Source organism: Seriola aureovittata, chromosome 9 (genome assembly GCF_021018895.1).
Source record: "Seriola aureovittata isolate HTS-2021-v1 ecotype China chromosome 9, ASM2101889v1, whole genome shotgun sequence".
Taxonomy (NCBI): Eukaryota; Metazoa; Chordata; class Actinopteri; order Carangiformes; family Carangidae; genus Seriola; species Seriola aureovittata.
This window is the reverse complement of record NC_079372.1, coordinates 26,071,539-26,095,259: the sequence shown is the minus strand read 5'-3', so window position 1 is coordinate 26,095,259 and position 23,721 is coordinate 26,071,539. Positions and strand designations below refer to the sequence as shown.

General features: G+C 39.2%; 1 protein-coding gene across 2 annotated transcripts in view; it reads right to left on the bottom strand.

The window, feature by feature from the left end:
• Positions 1-23,721, bottom strand: part of oprl1 (opiate receptor-like 1) — a 93,380-nt gene that overhangs the window by 7,132 nt on the left and 62,527 nt on the right. For both annotated transcript variants that reach the window (XM_056385280.1, XM_056385279.1), the window contains exons 3-5: positions 22,472-22,559; positions 21,281-21,463; positions 19,846-19,936 (exon numbers count right to left, since the gene is read on the bottom strand). In XM_056385280.1, the coding sequence (XP_056241255.1) occupies positions 19,846-19,936; positions 21,281-21,463; positions 22,472-22,559 (362 nt within the window). The remainder of the gene's footprint in view (positions 1-19,845; positions 19,937-21,280; positions 21,464-22,471; positions 22,560-23,721) is intronic.

Here is a 23,721-nt window from a genome sequence, read left to right as displayed (position 1 = left end):
ATGTGGGTGATATCTGAATACTAATGTATTCATTAAAAATGCTAATTACTAATGCAAATTAGGCAGTTATACTAATAATAGAAGACAGGAACAGAGAATTAAGGAGAGAAAAAAAATGTCTGCATCTATAGTTGGAACATGACCACAAAGGTATCAAGGAGACAGAGTATGAAAGGATAAATGAACGATGACAGGGGAATCAGTTTTCACAGGGAGACCGGTTTAATCAGTTTAATCATAATACAGTCAGCAGCTAAAGAAGGACTGGGTGGGAGAAAGAAGACAGGAAGATAAATGTGTCTGGACCTATAAAGAGATAAGTAGTGACAGGTGAAATAAAAGAGAATAAATGATGAGGAAGCAGGTGGGCTGGTGAAATTTTGCATTTGAATAAGAAAATGTAGCAAAACTTGTGAAGGGGAACTATATTTATACAAACATCATAATAACTTAAATTTAACACCTTCAAATTCAAAGTAAGTAATACACACGGGAGGAGAGAGACAATTGAGGGGAAAATGCATCTGCACGACCACAATGAGTGATGAAGGGAGAATACATATTTGTACATAGACACAGCTGCATTTTGAGCCTAAATTACAACAGAGTACAGAGTCCCGGTCCTCCTGATAAGACCTTGTTTGCCCAAATGAAAGTCAGGTGTTGGGTTTGGACACTGGAGAAAAAAAATCCTCTTACCATGCAGGAACCAGTGAATCACAAACTGAAGTGAAAATGCAGAATTGACTACACAGCAGTGAACGACTGATCCTCTTCACCTCCAGCAGATCCAAGAGGTGCAGTGTTTACTCATTAGCTGCTAAGATTTCTGGGAAACGATGACTCTACAACATAAGATACACTTATCCTGAGTCCCATTGAAGACAACTTTGATTTATTCAAAGATGTTCAATCTACATCAGACTAAGTGAAAAATAAGAATAAATACTTGGTTACAACATGCTGATGTAAAGCAGGTGAAATATTTACCATGGTTGCCATCTTAGTTTAGCATATAAACATGCTAAAATGTGCAAATTAGCCCTAAGCAGAAAGTGCAGCTGAGGCTGATGGGAATGTCCTGCAGGTATTTGGTGACCGACACTGCCATCTCTAGAGTCACGCTCAAGATTATGGGTTATGAACAAAATTTCTAGTTCTCCTTTGCAACAGTCAAATCTGCTGAATGCATTGCATTGAAATACATGTTTTTTCTGTCACGTTTTAATGAACATTAAGGGTTACACTGTGGTATGGCTTGAGAAAAGTCAATAAAACTTAAGCATGCAGCTCTTTTACTGTAGCACCTCCTGAAAACCTGACATTTAGAACTAAAGAGGTATCTAGTTCTGAACTGCTGACAGCAGCAGTTTAATACTTTCTTGCTTAGTCAGCCTGGTGAAACGACAGCACAGTGGTGGGGCACGAAGAGGGATGAGAAAGAAGACGAGGAAACCTCCTTTACGTACAAATTCTTTGACATTGCATTTGTCAAAAGGTCCAAACAGTGACTTATTACATTTTAGAGATGATGTAGTTCTGGGATTTCTGCCATTAGATTTGCCATTAGAGTTCATGATTTAACCTTAACTCTGGAGTGAGCACAGATTAAACATTTAGATTTTTTTGAGGATCAAATTTTAATGGCAGCAATAAAGCTTTAAAGTGTAGCAGGAAGCTGAAGAACACTTCAGCCATGTCAGTGGTTTCTACTTACTCTGATTATAGTGGTTAATCATCATTAACCAAAAGTGTTTTTAAAGAATTAGTTAACATTTTCAATCCCTGCGGAGCACCACTTCAAATAAATTGTTCCATGTTTAGTCCCTGTATTTAAAGAAGAGGCACTTGAACAAGAGCCACAGATACATTATTTTATCTTTGACAATTTATCCATATTTTTGAAATATTAAGTGATAAATAAAACAACATAATGCACTGTTTTTGTTTTGAATTAAATCCTGTGTTTAAAAACTGTGTTTGCACCAATGATGAGATAAGATAGCACGCACACACACACACAGCAAAATAAAATACACAACAGTCACAATAAAACCAGATCACACAAATAGGACTAGGAACCGTTGAAAGAAAAAGTTGATCTATTATTCCATTTGGTGGAAGCTTTTATCAGATGCATCTCACAGAGCCACGAGTGCACACAATTTACAGTGTGTGGGCGTCCCCAGTAAAAATGGAAGCCGTAGCCTCGGCTCCATTACTGCCACACTCCAGCCATTGATCAAAAAACACAGTAAAAGTCTGTGTGAAAGGGCAGGAATAGTAATAACCTGCTTGATAGGGTTGTGAAGTTTATGTGTTTTATAAAAATGGCTGTAGATGGCTCTCGGTTCCCTGTGGGAGAAGGTGGTAGAGATGGAGCTGCAGGTCGGTTTTGAACCTGAAGGAAAACAATACCAACAAACATAATAATGGTATTAATCCCTGTGGGGAAATAATCCCTTTTCATGGAGGGTCAGAGGGCAAAGAGAACAGACACCTTCATGTTGTGAGAGGTGGGAATCCAAGAATAGCAAAGTTGCTGCTTAATTTACAACTTCGTTTTGTGGTGTGTAATGAAAATTACAGTCTTACGCTAACACTAACATAACTGTAGAGTATCTTCTAATTCCTGCCTTGATTTCATCGTCCTCATAGTGAGGACCCCGCTTCCTCTATTTTTTCTCAGATGGCACTGACATCTCTGACAACGACCCTCAGGGACACTTCAATTTATTATCTATGATTTCATTTTTATTCTGCTCAGACAGGCTGACAACTCATCAGTACACTGACACACACACACACACACACACACACACACACACACACACACACACACACACACACACACACACACACACACACACACACACACACACACACACACACACACACACACACACACAGCGACATTCGGAAACCTCAATAACTGCGGCTTCAGCTTCTAAACAGGTGAACATGAGAGCGTTTGTGGACAAATGTCAACATGCAGACGCAGAGAAACGCCCAGTATGAATGTGTTTCAGATTCTCACTCTGCTTCTGGCTCTGGACAGATTCACAAGTGTATCGTTTCAATGTCCCATCCCCAGCAAACATCCCATTTCAGTGGGATTAACGTCACACACAGGAAGTAAACATGTCATCTCATGAATGTGGGGCTTTGTGACACTTCACCAAAGGCACATGGTGAAGGGAAAGTTTCTTAATAGCTCAATTCTCCAGCAACACAAAAAAAACCCAAAACTTTATTGTGAGAGCACTGCATTTCATCAAGGTCACCACAACATATTACACAAGACACACCTCAGTGGAGGCGGAGGTGAGGGGCTCAGGTTAACGTGAAGACATATATGCATGTAAGACACATGTAAGACAATGTGCAACAATATCCACTTTCTCCTAACACACTCTGTGAGAAATCTATGTGGTACCGTGGGACGTTCAAATATCACCAGGAAATGATATTAGCCTATGCTTTTCTACACATGTCTACACACACCTAGACGCACACACTCCCTGCGAGTTTTATTCTGACAGGAATTGATAAACAGCAACACTTGATTCAATTCTCTGGAGAGATGCTGTCTCCTCATAAATGCCAGTTTTCATAATTGACCTAGACTGCCTGCTGCATTAATGCACACACACTCCCGCACATAAAACACACACACAAACATGTAAATTCATGAAAATGTGTTGATGTGTGCAATGAATACATGCACCTGCCAGTATTTTGACATGAATACCTCGGCTTTCGTGTCTCTGAAGAGCTGAAATCTCGGAGACGGGATGTGTTGCTGCTCCATTAAAGCATTTTTCTGCAGCTCAAAGCAACTAAAGGTCAAGCTGCAATCACTCGATAGCTGTTAGCAACTGTCATTCGATGACTGTTTCTAAGTATATCAGCTTTTAAAATGCCAGTGGAAGATTTTTTTTTTTTTTTTTTTTTTACTTCCCTCTGTTTCCATACAAACCAGTATTGTCATATTTCTAAATCATCCAGTGAAAGAGTATTCACAATTAGCCCAAATGAACCTTCATTAATTCAACGCTTAACGTCAAACAAGTTCACATCATGTTTGAACAGGAAAATTGCGATAATGTTCTACAACAGAGAAAGTTTAACTCATACTTCCACTTATGTTAAAGCACTCTGTTTATTTTTCCATGTCTTTCTTTCTTTGTCTCTCCACATTATATCTCCCATACTTTCTGTCTTTCTTTCATATATATATATATATATATATACGTAACAAGGAATCTGTGTCTTATCCTGGTTTCCATTTCACAGTTGATGACTCTCCACCTCTGCTTTCGTTCTTCTCATTTATCACTTGTTTCCCCTCTATTGCGTTTTGCCTACCTCTTTCTTTTTCTCTTCCTGTCTATATTTTTCTCTCGCTTCCACTGTTTTTCTCATTTTGTTTCAATTCCTTGACCATGCTCTCTTACTTTCCTCACCTCTGGTTCAGAGCTATTATTTTCTTTTTTTTCCCATTTTGTTTTAACCTCTTTCTGTGTCTTGTCTTCTGTTTCTCTGTCCTTTCACTTTATTTTATCATATTTCTTTTCCTTCTTTGCTGTTCTTAGTTTTCTTCGTTCCTGTTCATTCCGCTTTCCACTTTTTGATCTCCCTCCCTCTCTTAGTAATTTTCGCTTGTCTTCTTTGCCTTTATTCTCAGAAGAAAATAATGTGTTCAATCCATTTCTTTTTATCCAACCGGCTTTTTCTAAAGCTTTGCCATGTAATTTTTATTTCTTGTTTCCTCCTTTCTCCTCGCTGCTAATCTCCTCTGCCTCCCGCCTCCTTCATTTTCAATCAGAGCAAAACAGCGCTCTCCTCTCTCTTTTTTCCTCCCTCCTTTTCACCTTTCCTCACTTTCTCACTCATCATTTTATACTTTTCTTTCTTCCCCTCCCCGTACGTCTTCCATTTTCTCTCTGAGCACAATTGCTGTGGTCTTACGGAAATTGGATCCCGCTGGCCTCCCACCTGAGCACATGAAAGCTTGTCACCTCCTTTAAACAGCCGCCTCCGCAGCTACTGAGTCCAAACATCCAGATGCCACTTTTGATATTTTACCAACAGGACATTTTTGGGATTAAACAGTTTTAGTAGTTATAATATAAGAAATAGAATAGGATATGAGATACAATTCCACTACCAAAGTCACGTGCAATTACCTTCACCACGGTTCATTAATGTCAATTCAATGATATCATTAATTGCACGGGTTACTGATAAAGCAATGGTAGATAAAATCAAATGATGTCACATGTCATTACCTTCCTTATAAATGATAACAAAGACAAAGCCTTTGAAGTACAAGGTACCTTCAGATTAACTATTGAAAACTTTCCCTAAAGGAAAAGCAACAGCAGAATGTAGGAAACCGATGAAACGACACTTTATCGCACCCTTCTCCATTCAACAAGAGTCAACACTCACATGCAGCTTTCTTTCTGTTCCCTATCATTAGCTGTTTCCATGATTCTGCTTAATGCGCAATTTGTAAATAGCAAACTAAGAAGCGAGTAATGGAAACAAATTGAATTTTGAAAAAGCTCTCAAATTCCGCATAAGAAAATGAATGCGATATAAGAGGTGGTTTTTTCAGACTATTCCACAAAGCAATATTTCGGAAAAGTGAAATAGGAACCCCTTTTCCAGTCACTTGACATGACGTAAGTAGTCACATGACATCCAAAAAATTGCAGACTACTATATAAATCCCTGATTTGTGGCAGTTGCTTGATATAAGGGGTTTGCCTTTGCGTCACTACCTGCACCAGATGCTCTCATTGCCTTCGATTAAATACTGTATGCTATTGCGGTGGATGCGATCGTCCCAACATTTAGCAGATGCTGGAAATGTGTTTACTTGGAATGATTTCTTTATCTTTATTCACATAACATCACTTGCCTAACATCAAAACGTAAGTATGGGTCATAATAACCTGCTGCACAAACACCCTATGGGCTCGTTTTTACAGGTGGACAGGAGTCTCTTTATTTAGTGTGTTAGCGTGTTAACATTTGGTAATTAGCACTTATCACTTAGCACGTTTTTCAGGTATTTGACCTGATGGCGGCACTAGATGAAAAGTCAGGGAAACATCAGATTCATCCTCTGGGAACCTGGTAAATGCTGAGATATTTCACAGGATAAATGAAATGTTTGATGTGCTGTTGGAGCTAAAAAGGAACATTTTGAGGAATATCAAAGTCATTAATACAAATATTCTGGGGACCTTAGATGTCTGTACCAAACTGTACGGCGGTCGAACCAATAGTTGCTAAGATATTTTCAGTTTGGACTAAACCAACAGTCACGCAGCTGTGAGACTAAAACGGAAAATACCATGACATTGCTTTGTGCTCTGGGAACTTTTGTTGGACCTTTGTTTTGGGACATCTTTTAAACTGGATTAATAATCAATTAAATAGGAAACATCGAGCGGGGGAATTGCTGCGTGCCCTTTTATCGGCCACCTTGCTGGACAGAGGAGAAGTTACACATTTTACCAGTCTTAAGTTGCAGTTAAGTGGGAGCTGCCCAGTACAATCACAGTCTGCTACTCCACCACTGAGCCTCCTCTCAGCAGTATTTTCTGGGCAATGTAACATTGTTTCTCTTTTATTATTTATTGCTGTCTGGCTTGTTTTGCCATTCCTTCACCGATTTCCTCAGACAGGTGTTTGAACTTTGTTCCTTTCCTCTTTTTTTTGTTTTCTCCACTCCCCTCTCTCCTGCTGCTGAAAAGCACTCGTGATATTTAGGTCTAGAGCAATTGTGGTTGAATTAATTATTCAGACAAGATGAAATTAATGTTTGCAGTGGCAAATAATTATTAAAAAACACAGACAGAAAACAGACTGAAATACAAACAAGAGAGAGCCTGTGTATTAGGTTTTTACATGAATGTACGCCTGAGGCCAGCTGTTTATATGTGAATTTATCTAAATATGAAGTATATCTTGGCTTCCAGCTGTGTCCACATCAGCTTATTTAGCCTCCTGGCAGCGGCTGAACTGGTTTCATACACCAGCTGTATTTGCCTTTGTTTACCTGCTCTTGCAGCTCTAAGTGGATATTGAGCTCAGTAAACTTGTTGCCTTGCACACTGTCCTAACTCGGGGATCATCATCCACGTCTGTATCAGTTAACCACTGAGACACATTTAGACATTTTCATGCTGCCTGGACTTGAATTTGCTCTGCAGCACCGGTCTTTGTGGCTGATGCCTGTCTCTTGTGGACATTAAGAATACATTCTGCCTCAGGGCTTTTTTTTCCTCTTAAATGAGTAAAATGTGCTGCAGAGGAAAATGAAAATCCCTATCAGCCGTCACATTTTATTCCTCTTCCTCCTGTCAGAGAGCTTGTGTGCAGGAGCTGTTTGGTTTTCGGGGGGTTTGAAAAGGTGGAAAGTCACTACTTTAGGCTTTAATTCAGGTTTCAGAGTCACACTGCTGCTGATTCAAGCCGACAAATGTACTGTGGCAACCACAGACTTATGTAACCTGTTAAAGTGTGTGTGTGAGGAAAGTGACATTAAATGCTAATGTTTTGTCCTGTATATGACATTTCTATGTCTACAGTTCATATCACACACACACACACACACACACACACACACACACGTACACACCGTAGATTCAGGCAAAACAAAAAGGGGGGTGGGGGGATGGGTGTCTTATGCGTGACTGTCAGAACGATGGGTGTATGTATGTGTGTGTGTGTGTGTGTTCGGTCTCAGACATCTCAAAAAGTTGGCACGTGTGTGCAGGTTTACTCCATGAGTGTGTATCCTCCATGCCCCTCGGCACGTGTGCTTTCTCTTTGTGTGCATTTGGAGGTTAGTGTGTGTGCATGTGTGTGTGTGTCTCTGTGTGTCTACCCTGAGGCAATACAGCAGTTGTCACCAAAGTTATATGAGGTCAGCAGGGGAGGGGCCACACGACTCTATTACGCACTGTGATCGTCTCTTTTGTTGCCGTTTTTTTCCTTAACACTTTATGGCTGTTTTTTTTTTTTTTGATTTAGTTCATTTCTATTCAGTGCTTCATCACACAGCAGATAAACTGAACAGTGAAGCAAGAGACTATTACTCTCAACAAAGGATCAGAGCAGTGGTGAAGTTCTGCTAGTTGAACTAACCAGGATATAATCACCATGGTGCACATATGTGTGAATATATGATTGGGTGTTACTGCTTGTCTGGTCGCACATACAATAGTAACAATTTACCACAGACAGCTCATGAATGACCCTGTGATTGTGAGGCATGAATGCCAATCAGTGAGGGCAGACCTTATTCAGTGCTGTGTCTGAGCTAACGCTGTGCACCATGTGCCATTACAAACACTGACTCTTAAACGCACTGTGACTTTTCATGTATTTTATTGTTTTTATCGTTTTTGGGAATTTATTCTTTTTTTTTCTTTTTTATTATCTATTCAAATGTAAAGCACTTTCAATTGCCTCTGGGAATCAATGTGCTATATAAATAAACCAGCCTTTATGTGGGGCAAAGTACTTTCTACACTTATATGAATATGAAGATGACATGTTATGTCATTGTGTTGTTGTGCTTTGACCAGTGCGATGCAGAGAGACATTTACATTATTCTTGAGGACCGCAGGGGGGCTGGAGACGATCTCGGGTAATGTCGAGGGGAGGGGCAGACCCAGTACAGGTCGCTAGTGATCCAAAGGGTTGACACAAATCATGCGTCGCGGCTGCGATGAGTGAAGAAGAGATTCGGCGTCTCGCCCATTTACAATGTATCATGCGCTCATCCCCCCAGCAAAAATAGACAGGGAGACGACCTGTTGATAGTCATATTGACATCATACCAGCATCATTACATAAAACTGACACTACAGTTGTCTATGTCTAGGCTGAATCTGAATATGTCACAGACATGAAATATTATCCCTCCTCAACATTTTCCTGCTACATGGAGTATGTTGGTGGTTTAAGTCACAACAAAGTTGGTTTTAACTGAACTGACACAATTCAAAACACGAGTCAGAACATTGAACATGGTAACATGCGCAGTAAGTACAAGATATATAATATGTATTGTATATCATCGGTTAGACTTTATATGTGCATTTTGTGGGGGTGCAGCATGAGTTCAAATCTGCACAGAAAAATCTTTCCACATACTTTTACATAACTGCAAAATAAAATTGAACATTGTACTGGAAACTAAATACAGAAACACTGTGACCCAGAGGAAAGTGCAATAAAAAGCAGACTGGCAGTCCTGATATAAGGACACAATATTCCTGCCAGTAAAGAATGATAATGCCGGGAAACGAAATAAAACAGGAGGTAAATATAGAAACAGTAGTGATTTATTGCACAGCATTGGTGGAGGTGCTGTATGTGCTCTGCTGAGTCAATCCACTGTAAACTAATACTGAAATGGACTGACCTTGGCTTTCTGAAACCTGGAGATGCTCTGATAGCTGCCCTGAGAGTCTGGCAGTAGAAACTATTGGTACTGATCCTTATGTGTACATCTGATCCGATAATCTTCCTTTGGATAAAAATGGTTGAATCTGACACCAAGACACCAACAATCCCATTAAAACCTAATGAGCGTCGTCATCAAACCAAAGTAATGGCATGTGACCCATTACCTCATTATACTGTACGTATCACTGCTTTTACAATAACTAGCTCATAAAAGATACACAATGCCATCACAGATGATGAGGCATGGCAACATTAATTATGCATTGTTGCTATAGTAACATTGCATTAGCATAACCATTCGCCTTTGTAATTTATAGTTCATCATAAGTTTACATACAGTAGCAAGCAAAGCCAATACACAAGGGAACAAACTCACTCGCTGACATGTGATCTCAAAGCAAAGGCCACAGTGCGAATTTTGCTAAGGTTCCACTTCATTATATAAAAGAGAAAAACTCCATTATAATCCCTGCATTTTAAATAAATAAATGACAGTGTTTACATGACTGAGCAGTGATTCTCCCTCCCTGGTTGGGTGAGATTGTCCATCAGGGTGCATCTTGTTTGGTGTCTTCCCTCTGCTCATTTCCTCTCCTCCGATAACTCTTGGCTCAATCTCTGACCAGCTCCTACACACTCGCTTGATCCCCATCTCCGTGAGCAGTGGGAGCTGACTGATTTGTTATCTTACTCATGAAATTTCTTTTCTCAACATAATCCACCTCTCTAAATCCTGTCCTAACCAACTTATAGTAGAAATCTAAAAATATATGTACTGAATATACGTGTATGTGACACTTGATTCTTTTGAAGCTGTTCACTGGTCTAAACAGATGAGAAGGATGAACACCCAGTAACACTCCAGTTTTCAACCTTTAAAGTCCAATCTGACATTATTTTCTATACGTCCAAAATTATAGTGGTATATGGTCAAACAACTGGATCACTAGAGAACAAATCCGTTGAACTACTGTATTCCTAAGTGTAGGCTGCTTCTCCAAACTGGGAGTACGCTGATCCGAAACTACTGCAGGTAATACTATTGTAATACTAGTGACTATAAATAAGTACCTCTTGCAACCCTACGTCAAATAACCAGAACTATCACTTTAATGTCCGTAAATGTCCTAAAAATGTCCTGAATCCTGAATCTTTGAATATGCAAATATGTTTCATTTCAAAAAGTGAGTCTCCAACTTCACTGAAAAATCTGTTTCTTTGTGCTTGAAGTTTAAAATTCAATATTTTTCAGTCTTGTATTTGCACATCCAGTTGAGCACAGAAAAACTTCCAAACTGCAAAAAGCAAAACACATATTTGAGTAGAGGAAAAAAAGAAAACATTTATTGCCTGTGAAGAACACTACTACCACCTGCATCCACACTGAAAATTGGCACTGGACATGAATTGTGTTTTGCAGATTTGTCCAACATGAACTTCATTCAAAGGGAGTCGGGACTATGTCAAATGTAAGCAAAAGAAAATTTCAACCTCATTATTGTCAGTGTCTTCACACTGTGGCACTAACACATATATGCTGCTATGAAACACACTTTGACACATCATCGAGTCTTTTGGATGGATTAGTCAGAGCAACTATTAGTGACAGCAGGGTATCTGCTAATTATAGCCTCATCCCTGCCACTGTGTCCTTGGGCAAGGCTTTTGACCCCAATTAATGAGAGCGGCGTGCTGTGACTTTCCCTGCAGCTGTCAGGTTATAAAGCCACTCTGTCCCCTCACTGTTTGTTTAGAGGAGACAGGAAGAGGAGCCAAGAGGAGAGGAACAGAAGTGGAGAAAAGCGAACCATTAATATCCCTGAATATCAATTTGTTGTACAGCTAGCAGTGACGTCAGAACATACAGGTAAACAAACAGCTGCAGGACACGGCCAACAAACTGTGATTATGTAAGAAGTGGAGGAGAGGAGGGAGAAAAAAGAAAGATGATGAAGGAGAGTAAAACATGGATGGAGATGATGTAGGTGGAAAGTTAAAGATACAAAGAAAGAAGATAATAAGCAAAGAGGGAGGTGTGGAAGAGGATAACAGAATGGGAAAGAAAACTGAAAGTAAGCAGATGTGAATGACATAAATCAAGACTTAAACAGGAGTAAATTAGAATTAAGAAGTTGTAACTGAAAAGAAAAACTAAATAAATGAAATGTGAAGGGAATTAATGAGATGAGAAGTAAGATTAATTTTGAATCCTAATGAAATAAGCATGAAATGTACATGTGAATGAGATGTAAATTTAAAAAATGAGATGACGATAAGAATGAAATGAATGACATGAAAATAAAGTAAGTACTGAAAGAAAATGAAATGGTGTGAATGAAATGGGAATGTAACAAAAATGAAAAGGAAGGAGTGAATGAAATAAATCGAGATGTAAACAAGAGTAGATGAAAGGAGATGAGAATAAAATAAAGGATATGTGAACACATGAATAGAATGAGATGTAGGCTTGTGAGAAGAAAGGAAAGAAAAGAAAGAACGAGAGTTGGATGAGATAAAAGGAGAAGGGGAAATGAGCCGAAGAAGTTGAGGAGAAAACAATTGCAAACCAGAAAAAGAAAGAAATAAGAGAAGAAAGAAGACATGAGCAAACAGGAGATAAACAGAAAAAAGCAGAGAGCAGAGAGAAGTCTTAGTGCAGATGTAGCTCAGCTGTAAAGTAGACTAATAAAAATGATTATGAGATTAGGATGTAGCTGCAGGCTGGGACTGGATCAATATCTAACCACTAGGCCTCCTGTTTCCTCACTAGCTACAACATACTACTTGATTCAATTGCAAAATAGCCCTGATAATTACTACGCTATGTGTGGGCATGTGTTTGGAAAATCACTGACTGTTTCAGTCAGTGATTTTCTTTCTGTTTACCGCTAACATAAATATTAGAAGTGTAATCGATGGTTCTATTTCTCTGTGCATCACCAGTTTGTCTTCCAATTCTTCAGCACTGTCTTTTTTATGCAATGATTCTTTATGCAGTAATTCTTAAAACAGCACTACACCATGATTTGTTTACATAGATGAAAAGATAAGACAATAACATTGAGTATAAATACATAAATGGATTTAGTAAGAGGTCAGTGACAGATCTGGGAACACCAAGTAGAGCTGCCAGAGGTTCTCAGGACTCGATCAGGCTCTGAGGGGGGAAATCAATTCACATATAAACAAGAACCTGACCATGCTACGCTTTAAAAATCAGACGCAAAGTTAGACCTAAAATTGACAGGCACCTAGTGTAGGGTAGAAAGGATTGGAATAACAAGATTGTCTTTTCTTGGAAGGTGTTGGCAGTCTGGCAGCAGCTTTTTGCACTAGATGCTGTTAAAAGATATATTTCTGGCTGGGAGAAGAAGGAAGCTAGTTGCAGCGGTAACACCTGGAGGAAAAGCACTAAAGGGCTTTCACCAGGTCTGTGCATTACAGAAAAGACCTGATTTCTGTGATGTATAATTCCAGTCGATAGGGCTGAAACAAAGGTAAACTCTAGTCGGTGGTGCCAATGGGAGAAATTAGAAAGAGCTCCATCAAAACTTAAAATAACTGATGTTGAAGAGGTTTTTGTCCATAGAGGAAAATGAAGCACATAAAAACAATAACGGGCCCAAGATAATACCCTGGGGGATCCCGAGAAGGTGGAGCAGTAGAAGCTGAGGATTATACTGTGACAAAAAATTTATTTCACTAAATGAACTAAATGAATCAAAATTTTTCCAGATAAGTGATTAAGATATTCCCAAACTGGAATATCAGGTTTGGGAACCTCAGAATTGTGTCTGTGCTCTTTGCAGATGATCCAGGAGGAGCTGGAAAACGTTGCTGGAGAGAGAGACGTCTGGTATTCCCTGCTAAGTTTGCCGCCTCCACTACTGGACCCCAGATGAGCAAGAGAAAATGGATAGATAGATGTTTAAGATATTGTGGTCGAGGCAAGGCTGATTCTTTGGACACTCCAAAATCTCTTCAATATCTCCCTACATAAGCTTTAACATCAGATCAAGGTTTTCTTGTATTGAACATCTCCACTTTCTTCTATAAATGTTTAAACCACATCGTCTCCAAAAATTCTCTCTCTTCTCTCTCCCCCAGTATTGATGTAAAGGTAAAACAGTGCTGAGAGATGACAGACGAGAAGGTGCAGTCAGGGCAGCAGTAAGCGTAGCTTCAGGCTGACAGGGGACTTGATTTCCTCCCAGCTGGCACACCTGGTCAGGTTCAGGTGAACTGACTCGAAGCAGCTTAACGCAAGTCTGCATGCTGACACATGGAGGAGAGAGCAGGGGAAAGCAGAGCTGCATCTTGAGACGTTACCACAGACAATGTTTCCAGCTATACCAATGTTTTCTAGCCATTTTCAGTCTGATTTTCAACACTGTTAATGTCGGAGCACATCTAATCTAATAAATTGAAAGCCGCTTTACCAATTTGATTATTTCAACTCTCAGATCAATTAGAGGGCCTGAGCCAGAAGAGCAGAGTACTTGCATTAAAGTCTTGATGTTCTATCGTACTAGACTGTACCAGCTTTCTATCAAGTATGATAAAAATAGAAAGAGAGACTCTGAGGTAATGCTATAGGAAAAAAAGAGAGAGAAGAAGGAGACAGACTGAGAGAAAATGAAAACCAGACAGATGGATTTCCAAGGTTGGTGTTCAGGATTCTCCTGCTTTGATATTTGGGGAAGGATGTTCTAGCATGTAATCCTCAGTCAAATAGCTCAAACAAAAGATTTGTTCAACAAAAGTTTAGTTTAATACACTACAAACAAAAGTCTTCAATGTTAAAGTAGTCAAGTTGATTTAATTTATATTCCGCCAAATCACAACAGAAGTTATCTCAATGTACTTTTCAAATAGAGCAAGTCTAGACTGTACTTTGTAATATCGATTACAGTGTCCCAACAATTCCCACCATGAGCAAGCACCCTTTAATATATCTATTTCAGATTTCTTCCAGCCTGTTATGAGGTTTATCAGTATTTTTTTTTAACTCAACCTCAAATACTCTTTTATCCTGTTTTCCGGATTCCCTGAATTAAACTATATTTTACAAAAGATCATCTATAATCTTAATGTATCCATTGAAAGATGACTGAGGATGCTTCACTTCGGCAATGACCTGCTTCACATTTCTGGTTAAATGATAATGAAATATTAATGCACCTAAATTTGGTTCAACGTAGGGAAATAAGAAGATTACAGGGGATGACGTTATCCGAAATAACCAACCTGACAGATTCTTTATGAGAACATGTGAGACTGTAAATTATTAGAAAATATAACAGCTTCATCAGAGCGAATATCTAAAACTTTAAAGCCCAGTACCCTTTTCATTAAACCAACAACGTGAAAGTGGTGAAAGAACAAACAATATATTATCAACCTTACTTAGAAATTACATTTATATATATAAACTGCAACAGCAAATACGTTTTGTAGGGAAACATTTATTGAAGACAGTAGATTTAGAGGTGGTGGGGGTGGACGGACACCATACAAAGTACACATCTGTTACACCAGATTCCAGGGGCCAGTTTCACAAAGGTAGATTTTGACTATGGCTTAGAAATAACAAATAGTCAGACTTCAGATAGCAGTTTAGTTCTTGACTATCTTAAGATGGGCTGTGGTACGACTCCTTGTTGAATTAGGACTTTTTTTAAATAAAAAAATGGGCAACCAAGTCAATGCATGTAACTGCTCAGCTCCATCTACGCCAGCAGAAAATGTTTGTGTTTTTGGAAGAATTTAACAGTCACAAAGACAGTGTGACAATCAAAAGAAAAATCACTGCGGTCTCAAAAAAATCTCTTTCCCTTCTCATTGCTTTCTCCATAACAATGTTAACAAACCACAAATTGCCACACAAGCCACATTTTTCTGCTTTTTTTTTTTTCTGCAGGTGTCATTGAATGTTACTATTGTAACATTGGTCTTAGGCCTTACGCTTAGGCCTGAGTTAGTCTGGGGGTAAAGTGCCTATTTTTTTGGCTTAAAATGAGTCACTCTTTATTTTAGAGAAACGGTTTGACTGGCATTAGAAAAAGAAATAATAATAATAATAATTTAAATAATTTAAATAAACTGTTTGATGATATATAGATGAAGGCTATGTCATTACCATCTTTGGGGCAATAAACCAAAAAACCGCATGACGTTAATACAAGAGGATGCATTATGACTGCTTAGTCTTTACAACAACAGCAACATAAATTACAACATTAAACTCACCCTCTCCTTTCTAACTTTAGCTAAACATGTTATAAACAGCAGAGTCACTCTGTCATAACACAGATGAGTAAAATAGCTATCCAGGCACTGAGCTGCAGTGGGGGGTGGGATTTTTGGTTCCTAAACAGACTTAAGGCCAGAAATTTAGTTTTATTAGCCTGAAGTCTCAGCAGCTGCTAAAGAAAGTTCAGTTGCTAGTATTGATGAACAACCCTGTTTACCCACTAATGACAAATTATAGCCATTTTTCTGCTGTGGCATTGTGTATTTAAGGACATGAGAAATTCTTTGCACACCTGTCACTGTAAAAACTGAGCAGAATTCTTCGAATGTTTTTGGCCTTTTTAGGCAAAGAGCTGCCATCTGTGAGCTGTAAGTTTGTCATGATATCCAAGGCTGCCAGCACAATCTCATCACACACACACACACACACACACACACACACACACACACACACACACTCATCACTTTCACACAACCATATAAGGCAAATGCTCTACCTAGAATTACACACACACACACACACACACAGCTTAATGTGCGTAGAGTAGAATCTGCTCCCCTGCAAGACTTTCCCATTAATATTAGACCATAATTCTGTCTGTCTGCCTGTGTGTGTGTGTGTGTCTGCCATAAACTAAAATATATGAAAGCCTGAGCAAGATGTTTTATGGCAGCAAACACACGCTCGCAGTGTATAAAGACAAAGGACTCAGCTGGATCCACTCAACAGAAACTGATAAGCAGCTATAAGAAGAGAAATGAAACGGTTCTGTTTCAAAGTGAGACTGAAGATGCTGTTATCCATCAGGTGTTATCAGGGATCCAAGAGACTTGGATGAATACAGAGAGAGAGAGACTGAGAGAGAGAGAGACTGTGATAAAGAGTAAAACTTTTCAACTTTCTTGTTATGCACTTTCTTCAGAATTTGGTGAGAATCCAGCAGACAGTTGCGCCAGATTTCCAAAGTTCAAACACAGCTGTAGCCCTTTATTAGGAGTCTGTGACACTGCTTGCTCCATGCTCTTTATGATTCAAACATAGGTATCTGTGACATAAATCATCATTTTGGCTTTATTCAGACATGACAAGAGCCTCAATGCTCACATGATATTTGACACCATGAACGGGATCAGCCCGTCGTACAGTACTGATATGGAAAAATAGTGTTTTCTAAAGGCAGAACAGAACATTCCCAGTTCTCTCACAGGCTGCACCAGTGATGGGTTTAAAAGGTATTTTGCCATTGAAGCCTTAATTAATGCCTATCGTAAATGCGAGGGGCACTTACCCTCTCCTCTCACTGCAAATCCCCCTCATAAATCTTCTCATTGATTTTCTCATTTATTAGATAGAGAATTCTGCAGCCTGTTTTATAATGCCTTAGAGTGCACAAGCATAACATGACGAGACATTAAGTTGGGACTAATTTTTGCTTATTATTTTTTATTAATGAAAGCTGAAGGTAGTTGAGGGAATTTTTTGGGATTATTATAGTGACTTTATGAAACGACTTTCTCTGACACCATGAGGGGAAAAACAGAGGGGGTTGAGGGGTTCATTTTTATGAACCTCTGATGTCAAGAATCTCCACAATAGGCTTGGATGACATCCAAAATTTAATATCTTGATACAGTCCAGCCCAAATATCATGATATACAGATTAATATATACTGTAATATTGTTGCATTTTATGTTTCAGATATAATTGATGTTGCCGCTTAACAGCTTACTCCTCAACAACGTAAAGTTGGCTCATTCATAGTTTTTTTTAGAGGTTTAGTTATGTATATAAAACTTTTTGGGCTTATGCCATCAAAAATGATAAATGAGTTTTAAATGACGCATTCAGATTAACCATCATTATAGTCATTCATGTTGTGGATCGGCAGCAGCACAGACGAGGTGAACCTGGACAGAGAGGTTGAGCACCTGATTGACTGACATCTCATTAAAGTAAATGGAGTTCAGATGTGCATCCTGGCAGGCAGGGCTGAAGCCAGGCTAGATTTAATTACTGAGCTTCAGGTGATGCTCGCTACAACGAGGCGTGTGGGTGGATTCCTCTTGGTGCGAGCAGGTGTCGGGGGAGAGGGCGAAGTTATAGCTTCATCATGAAGAGGACAGAAAGAGTAGGAGAAAGGCAGATTTTAATGTTCAAGTTAACCTTTGGATTTACAAGGACAGTGTAGCATTTAGACTAGAGAAGCTAAGTGAGAACTCTGTTATTATTTTATACTCTGAAGTTATTTTATTTGTGTCTTTAGCATATCCTTTCTTCTACCCACAAAGAATGGATACAAAGCCGCTTGGCATCATTTAAATATTAAAACGCAGAGGCCAGTTAAAGCAGATTATTCATGGGATAATTAAACATAGATATCATTTTGTTCCCAGCCATTTGTAAGTAAGACCTCATGCTTTGATTTGAACTTTTGTGGGATACATCAGTGCAGGAGTGTCTGCTGAGGAAAAACTGTGCAATATTGTTTGAATGCCACTCCAGGCTCTAGGCCACCGTGGACTTCAACAATATTACAAAACAGATTCTGGTCTTTCTTAATGATCCAGGTCTTTAATCAAAGAGATAGGACTGAGATTGAACAGATGAGTGGTAGACAGCAGCAGCACTGAATTACTGAATGGAAGAAGAAGAACCTGTGGATCCTTTCTTACCAGCACCAGTATGCTGAGGTTGTGTTTGATGTGTGTGTGGAAATGTCAGTTTCTTTGTTCCTTTTTTTCATGCTCATTGTAAAATTAATGCTTTGCAAACTCCAATTTTAATGGATCGTGGCTCTGCATTATTTGTATGATAATTCTTCTGAAACTGAGTCACTATAATTATGTATTTCTGCTGATAGAATCCTGTTGTATTGAATTCGTTTGTATTTTCCTCTGTTAATTTCAGCCCTGCATATTTATGACGGAAATGATGATTGCTAGTAACTCACACATGATGTGTGATGTAAAAACATTCAATTGGCTTAACTGTCATTCAATAAACCTGTACGGACTTTGTGCAAAATCTCACATTACAGAAATTGGACCCACTCTTTCAATAATCAAATCATAACAGCTAGTGACTCACACTGTTATCTCATTGGTCTGTCAACATCACTTCTGATGATTGGTTTGCATCTGACGAACAAGATCAAACATTAAGAATGTTTCTATTCCGGTCCACATATAAACGTGCGCCCGCTGTGCGCGGCTTCATTTCATCGAGGGATCGTCGTGGATGCAAACAGGGGGCATCAATGATAACGTGTGCTGAGCCTATTAGTCAGACGCTTTGCAGTAAAAGCTATAAAAACTGGGACAGCAACGACATTTGTAAACGGGTTCACTCGCGTCACACTTCCTGAGGCAATCTCTTGAAATACAGCTGGAAGCTATTTTTCCCCCACACCCACTTTTTCTAGCAGCAGATATTAAAATATATATGTGAAAGCCATGCTGTGTGTTACACAACTGGGTAATGTTTTACATATTAATTAGTCATTAAAATTTATACTATCACAGTCAAAGGTGTAATGCATGTGATGATACAGCATGTGGTGAGACTGTGCAGAGCCTTGGACTTCACGTCTCGGTCTTAGTCCTGTCCTGCAGTGTGAACTGTGGGACAAACAGGTGTGTCCCTTTCTAAACTATGTCCAAGTCAACGTGCCACAGATGGACTCCATTCAAGCTCTAGACACATCTTAGGGATAATTAAAGCAAACAGGAAGCACCTAAACATAGAGCACTTTTGTAAATTACAGATTTCAGTTTTTGACTTTTAATAAATGAGCAAAAAACATGTTTTCGCTTTGTCATTGTGTGTTATTGATTGTAGACTAATGGGAAAGTTAATGTGCAATTTGATCCGCTTGAAATGAATTTTACAACACAATGTCGTGAAGATGTCTGAATACTTTCTGAAATCACTGGGTACGCTGTAAGTTTCTTTCATATGTACACGTGGCGAAGGTAGATGCATGTGCGTGTACAAGTCAGTGCATGTATTCTCGCAGCATCTGCACAGGTACATGTAGGCTATGTAAATACTGTATATGTATATGTATCTGTGTGTGTGTGTGTGTTAACAACTCACTGTTATGCTCTTGTTCTTCCTCTACATTTCCCATGACCATCGCCGGAACGCCAAAGGCCGAAGCCAACACCCACACACAGATGTTGACCACCTGAGGAAATGATAACGTTACTGTGAAAAACATATTAATTTCTTACACAGATAGTGATTAAATAGTAAGATGCATAATTCAACACAACTTCAGTATGTACACAACTCTGAGTGTGTAAATGTGTTCTCATGTGGCATATCTTTGGAAAGCTTAGATTCTTGTGATTTCATTGATACAAACCATTTCAAGATCATAACAGCAGGTACAGTCAGACCAATGACTAAAAAACAAACAATTAAAACATTGACACACATAGACAGACCCCTACCAACGAACTCAAAACTGTCAATTGTGAATAGTTTGCGGTGGTCTGTTTTGTTTAAATTACATTTTCAGCCACACGACTTATTTTTACTCTTTTTATATCCACAAAGGGAAAAAAGCTCTATAATGTTTATGTTTCACTTACTCTGTGTCAGCAATACTGATAGTGAATCTGGATATGGGATAGAATACCTCTGTCACTTTTCATAACAGCCCAAAATGATGACTGTATATGTTCAAGCTTTCAAGACTATGAGCTTTTTTGTCCAAAGCATTTAACCTAGGGTCTTTTGTGGAGTCTCCAAATGGCCTTTTTTGGAAAACGTCTAAACATACCCATAGAAGACATGTGTAAATATTGTGGTATTGTTACCAAATTTGAGCTTGGACCATGTAAGGCTTTACGCTGTGGTCCCATTAGGTTTTCAGGCTCAGAACTCACATCTGCAGGCATCTATTTTTGTGTGTTGAAACCCTTGTAACTCACTGCCAGTGGCACTTACATTTATTCTGTATTCAGTATCTCTATAACTCGGATAGGCGTTTTAGGCTAATTTCACAGGAATGATAAGGGGTGAACCCTTACGTCTACAAATCTAAAATGACTAGTGACATGACAGGGACTCAGCACTCAAATAATTGCGGTATAAGAATAATATAATCAATTTGTAATTTCCAAAAAGACGTTCTACATATGTTTCATATATGCACTAGCACTCTCCAAGACCAAACAGACTCTGAGGTGTCATCACGTCTGAGTTTACATTTAAACCACTGTTATTTCTCAGATGATGTAGCATAGAGATTGACACAGTTATTAAACAGAGTGCGCCAATATAGCAGAGCACAGGAATAACAATGCCTGTTTCTCTTTTTCAGTTTTCCTACATGACTACAACACACAGAAAGTCAGTTTAAAGGGGTTCATGACCTGACTCAAATCATGACAGCAATGTCTGAAGAGAGCTGAACTGAGTGTTGACAGCTGATCTGGTGTCAGTGGTGGTTTCAGGGAGGATAACAAAAGTGTGAAGGTTTTGAAAAGGATGAATATCTCACTTTGAAATTAAACGCTTTTACCTTGGCCTTGTGAGGTGTCCTCATGTCCAGGGCTTTGACAGGGTGGCAGACGGCCACGTACCTGTCCATACTCATCACTGTCAGGGTGAAGGTGCTGGTGAACATGTTGTAGTAGTCAATCGACACCACCGCCTTGCACAGAGCGTTCCCGAATGGCCAGAAGCCCAGAAACACGTCAGTGCCCTGGAAACATTTCAGAAAACAAAGAATGAACATAGAAATGCAGCTGGAAGCAGAACAGAGAGCTCCAACGCTGCTGAAATATGACTCTGGACAGTTAATTATCCACTGAACTGGAAACAAATTAGTGCAGTGGAGCACAGAACCATAACACCTCACAACCAACCAGTGACTGATAAAAGTCCATGTAATGTTCAGTAGCTGAGAGGAGAGCAAAACCTGATTCAAACAATCAGTTTTTCTGCATTTTTGTGCCACAGAGTGCAGAGAACCGATCAGCAGCACATTTTAAACCAACACATTAAATACGTTGTTTTACAGGGAAAAGAATACAGTTGTGAAGATTTAAAAGCAGTTATGAAAAGTCACAATGTCTTAGGTTTTGGAAGTAGTGATGCCATAAAGACCATAGGATCATAAAATGACAAGAATGGGGGTCATGTTCTTCTCCAGGGTGAGAGGGAGCAGTGTTACAGTCCTTACAGTCGCTTACTTGTTTAACTAACTCTGTCAAATAAATGTAGTGGAGAAGAAAGTACAATAAATGTGGTGAAGTGGAAGTATAAAGAAGCATAAATACTCATTGTACAAGTACCTCAAAATTGCAATTGTGTACAGTACTTAGAGTAAACGTACTACTTTCCACAACTGCTAATACAACTTCGCCTTCAGTACACAGATATCTCAATATTGTTCAATTACCCAACAACTAAACTCCTAAATTCCTGAGTGAAAACAAAGGGGGTGACTAAAGACAGGTGATTCAGTGGTTGCCTAGCAACAACAATGGTAAAAAAAGAAAAACCCCACACACACACACACACACACCATTGTTGCTTTTTTAAATTGGCTTCAACAAAAAAGGCAGAATGCATTTTGCAACCTGCAAAATGTGCTCTGTTGGATGCTGTCGTTCTTCCTGAGAGGTCAGTCTATGCAAAAAATGTATCAATGACTAAAAAAATAAATGGTATTCTTTCCTGTATGTGTAGCTTGTTGATAAATTCCTACCTGGAAAGGTAAAGTAGCCAAGAACAAAGAGTCTGCCAGAGCCAGGTTGAAGATGTAGATGTTAGTGGCCGTTTTCATCTTGGTGTATCTGAGGAGACAGGAAGCAGACAGACAGACACACACACACACACACACAAGTTCAGTGAAGCGAGAAAATCCTGAGACAGGAAGCTCATTTTACTGGAGGTCACACACACACCTGTAACACCATAATCAAGCCTCTGCAGCCAATTCAGGGTTTAATCCAGTCTGCATGACAGAGACACTGTGTGTGGCTGCAGGTGCATCGCACCATTAGAATGCACAGAGTGTCTTTGTGAGGAGCTGCTGCTCAAACTGCTGGTTGTAATGAGATTTGATGTGGAGGCTTTTATCCGAAGCACCCGGCAGTAGTGGGAGTGAGGACACTGTCAACATTGGTAGTTTTGGCGGTAATGAAGCCCCTAAACCCGGCAATGCAATAAAGAGTACAGACTGTGGTGACATTAGGCTTTTGTTACCAAGTTTGAATTATATGTTATTTACGTTTAATAATATTCCGATACTAAGTCTCTAGTTGGAGGAAACTGAGCTAACATCATGTGAGCAACATCCCAACCAGATTTATTAAAAGATTGTCCTAACGTTGCCCCTTGAGGAATGTCATGGGGTCATTACAACCGAAAGGGTTCTTCCTCTGGGGAGCAGTAATATTCTCTGCAACTTCCATGACTGAAAAAAAGAGTATGAGGTATTTGTTCTGATGTTGATATTTAAAGCCATGGGTGTTATTTGCCAACTCTGCTGGGCCTCTGCAGCTTCTGTCCAGATCTCTCCTTTCCCCTCAGGTGACATGGTCTTGGTCAGATACGGGATCAGCAGTATTCTGATGTCACCTTGTGGTGTGCTACTTTGTTTGGTTTCCTGTTTCCTGTTGAGGTTTAGCTCTCAAGTATCTGTTAACCGGGAAGGAACACTTCGGATCTGATGTTGCAGAGTCTGGTTTGACTGGATGGTTTCCCTCATTTTTATTTCATCTTGCCTGTATCTCATGTTTTTTGGGTTTTTTTCGTATGTTGTGGTCGATGTTTGATACTTTGAAGTTTTTAGGTCAAACGAACTCATCACAAATATATAGAAGTGTTTACTTTCTGCCTTCAGGCTCCGGTTGATATATAGACTACTGACCTCTTTGGTTAAAGGCAGATTATTTAAGGTCGTAACAGTGAAAAATATCAGGATTCATCCTCATTTCCACAGAAAAATCAATG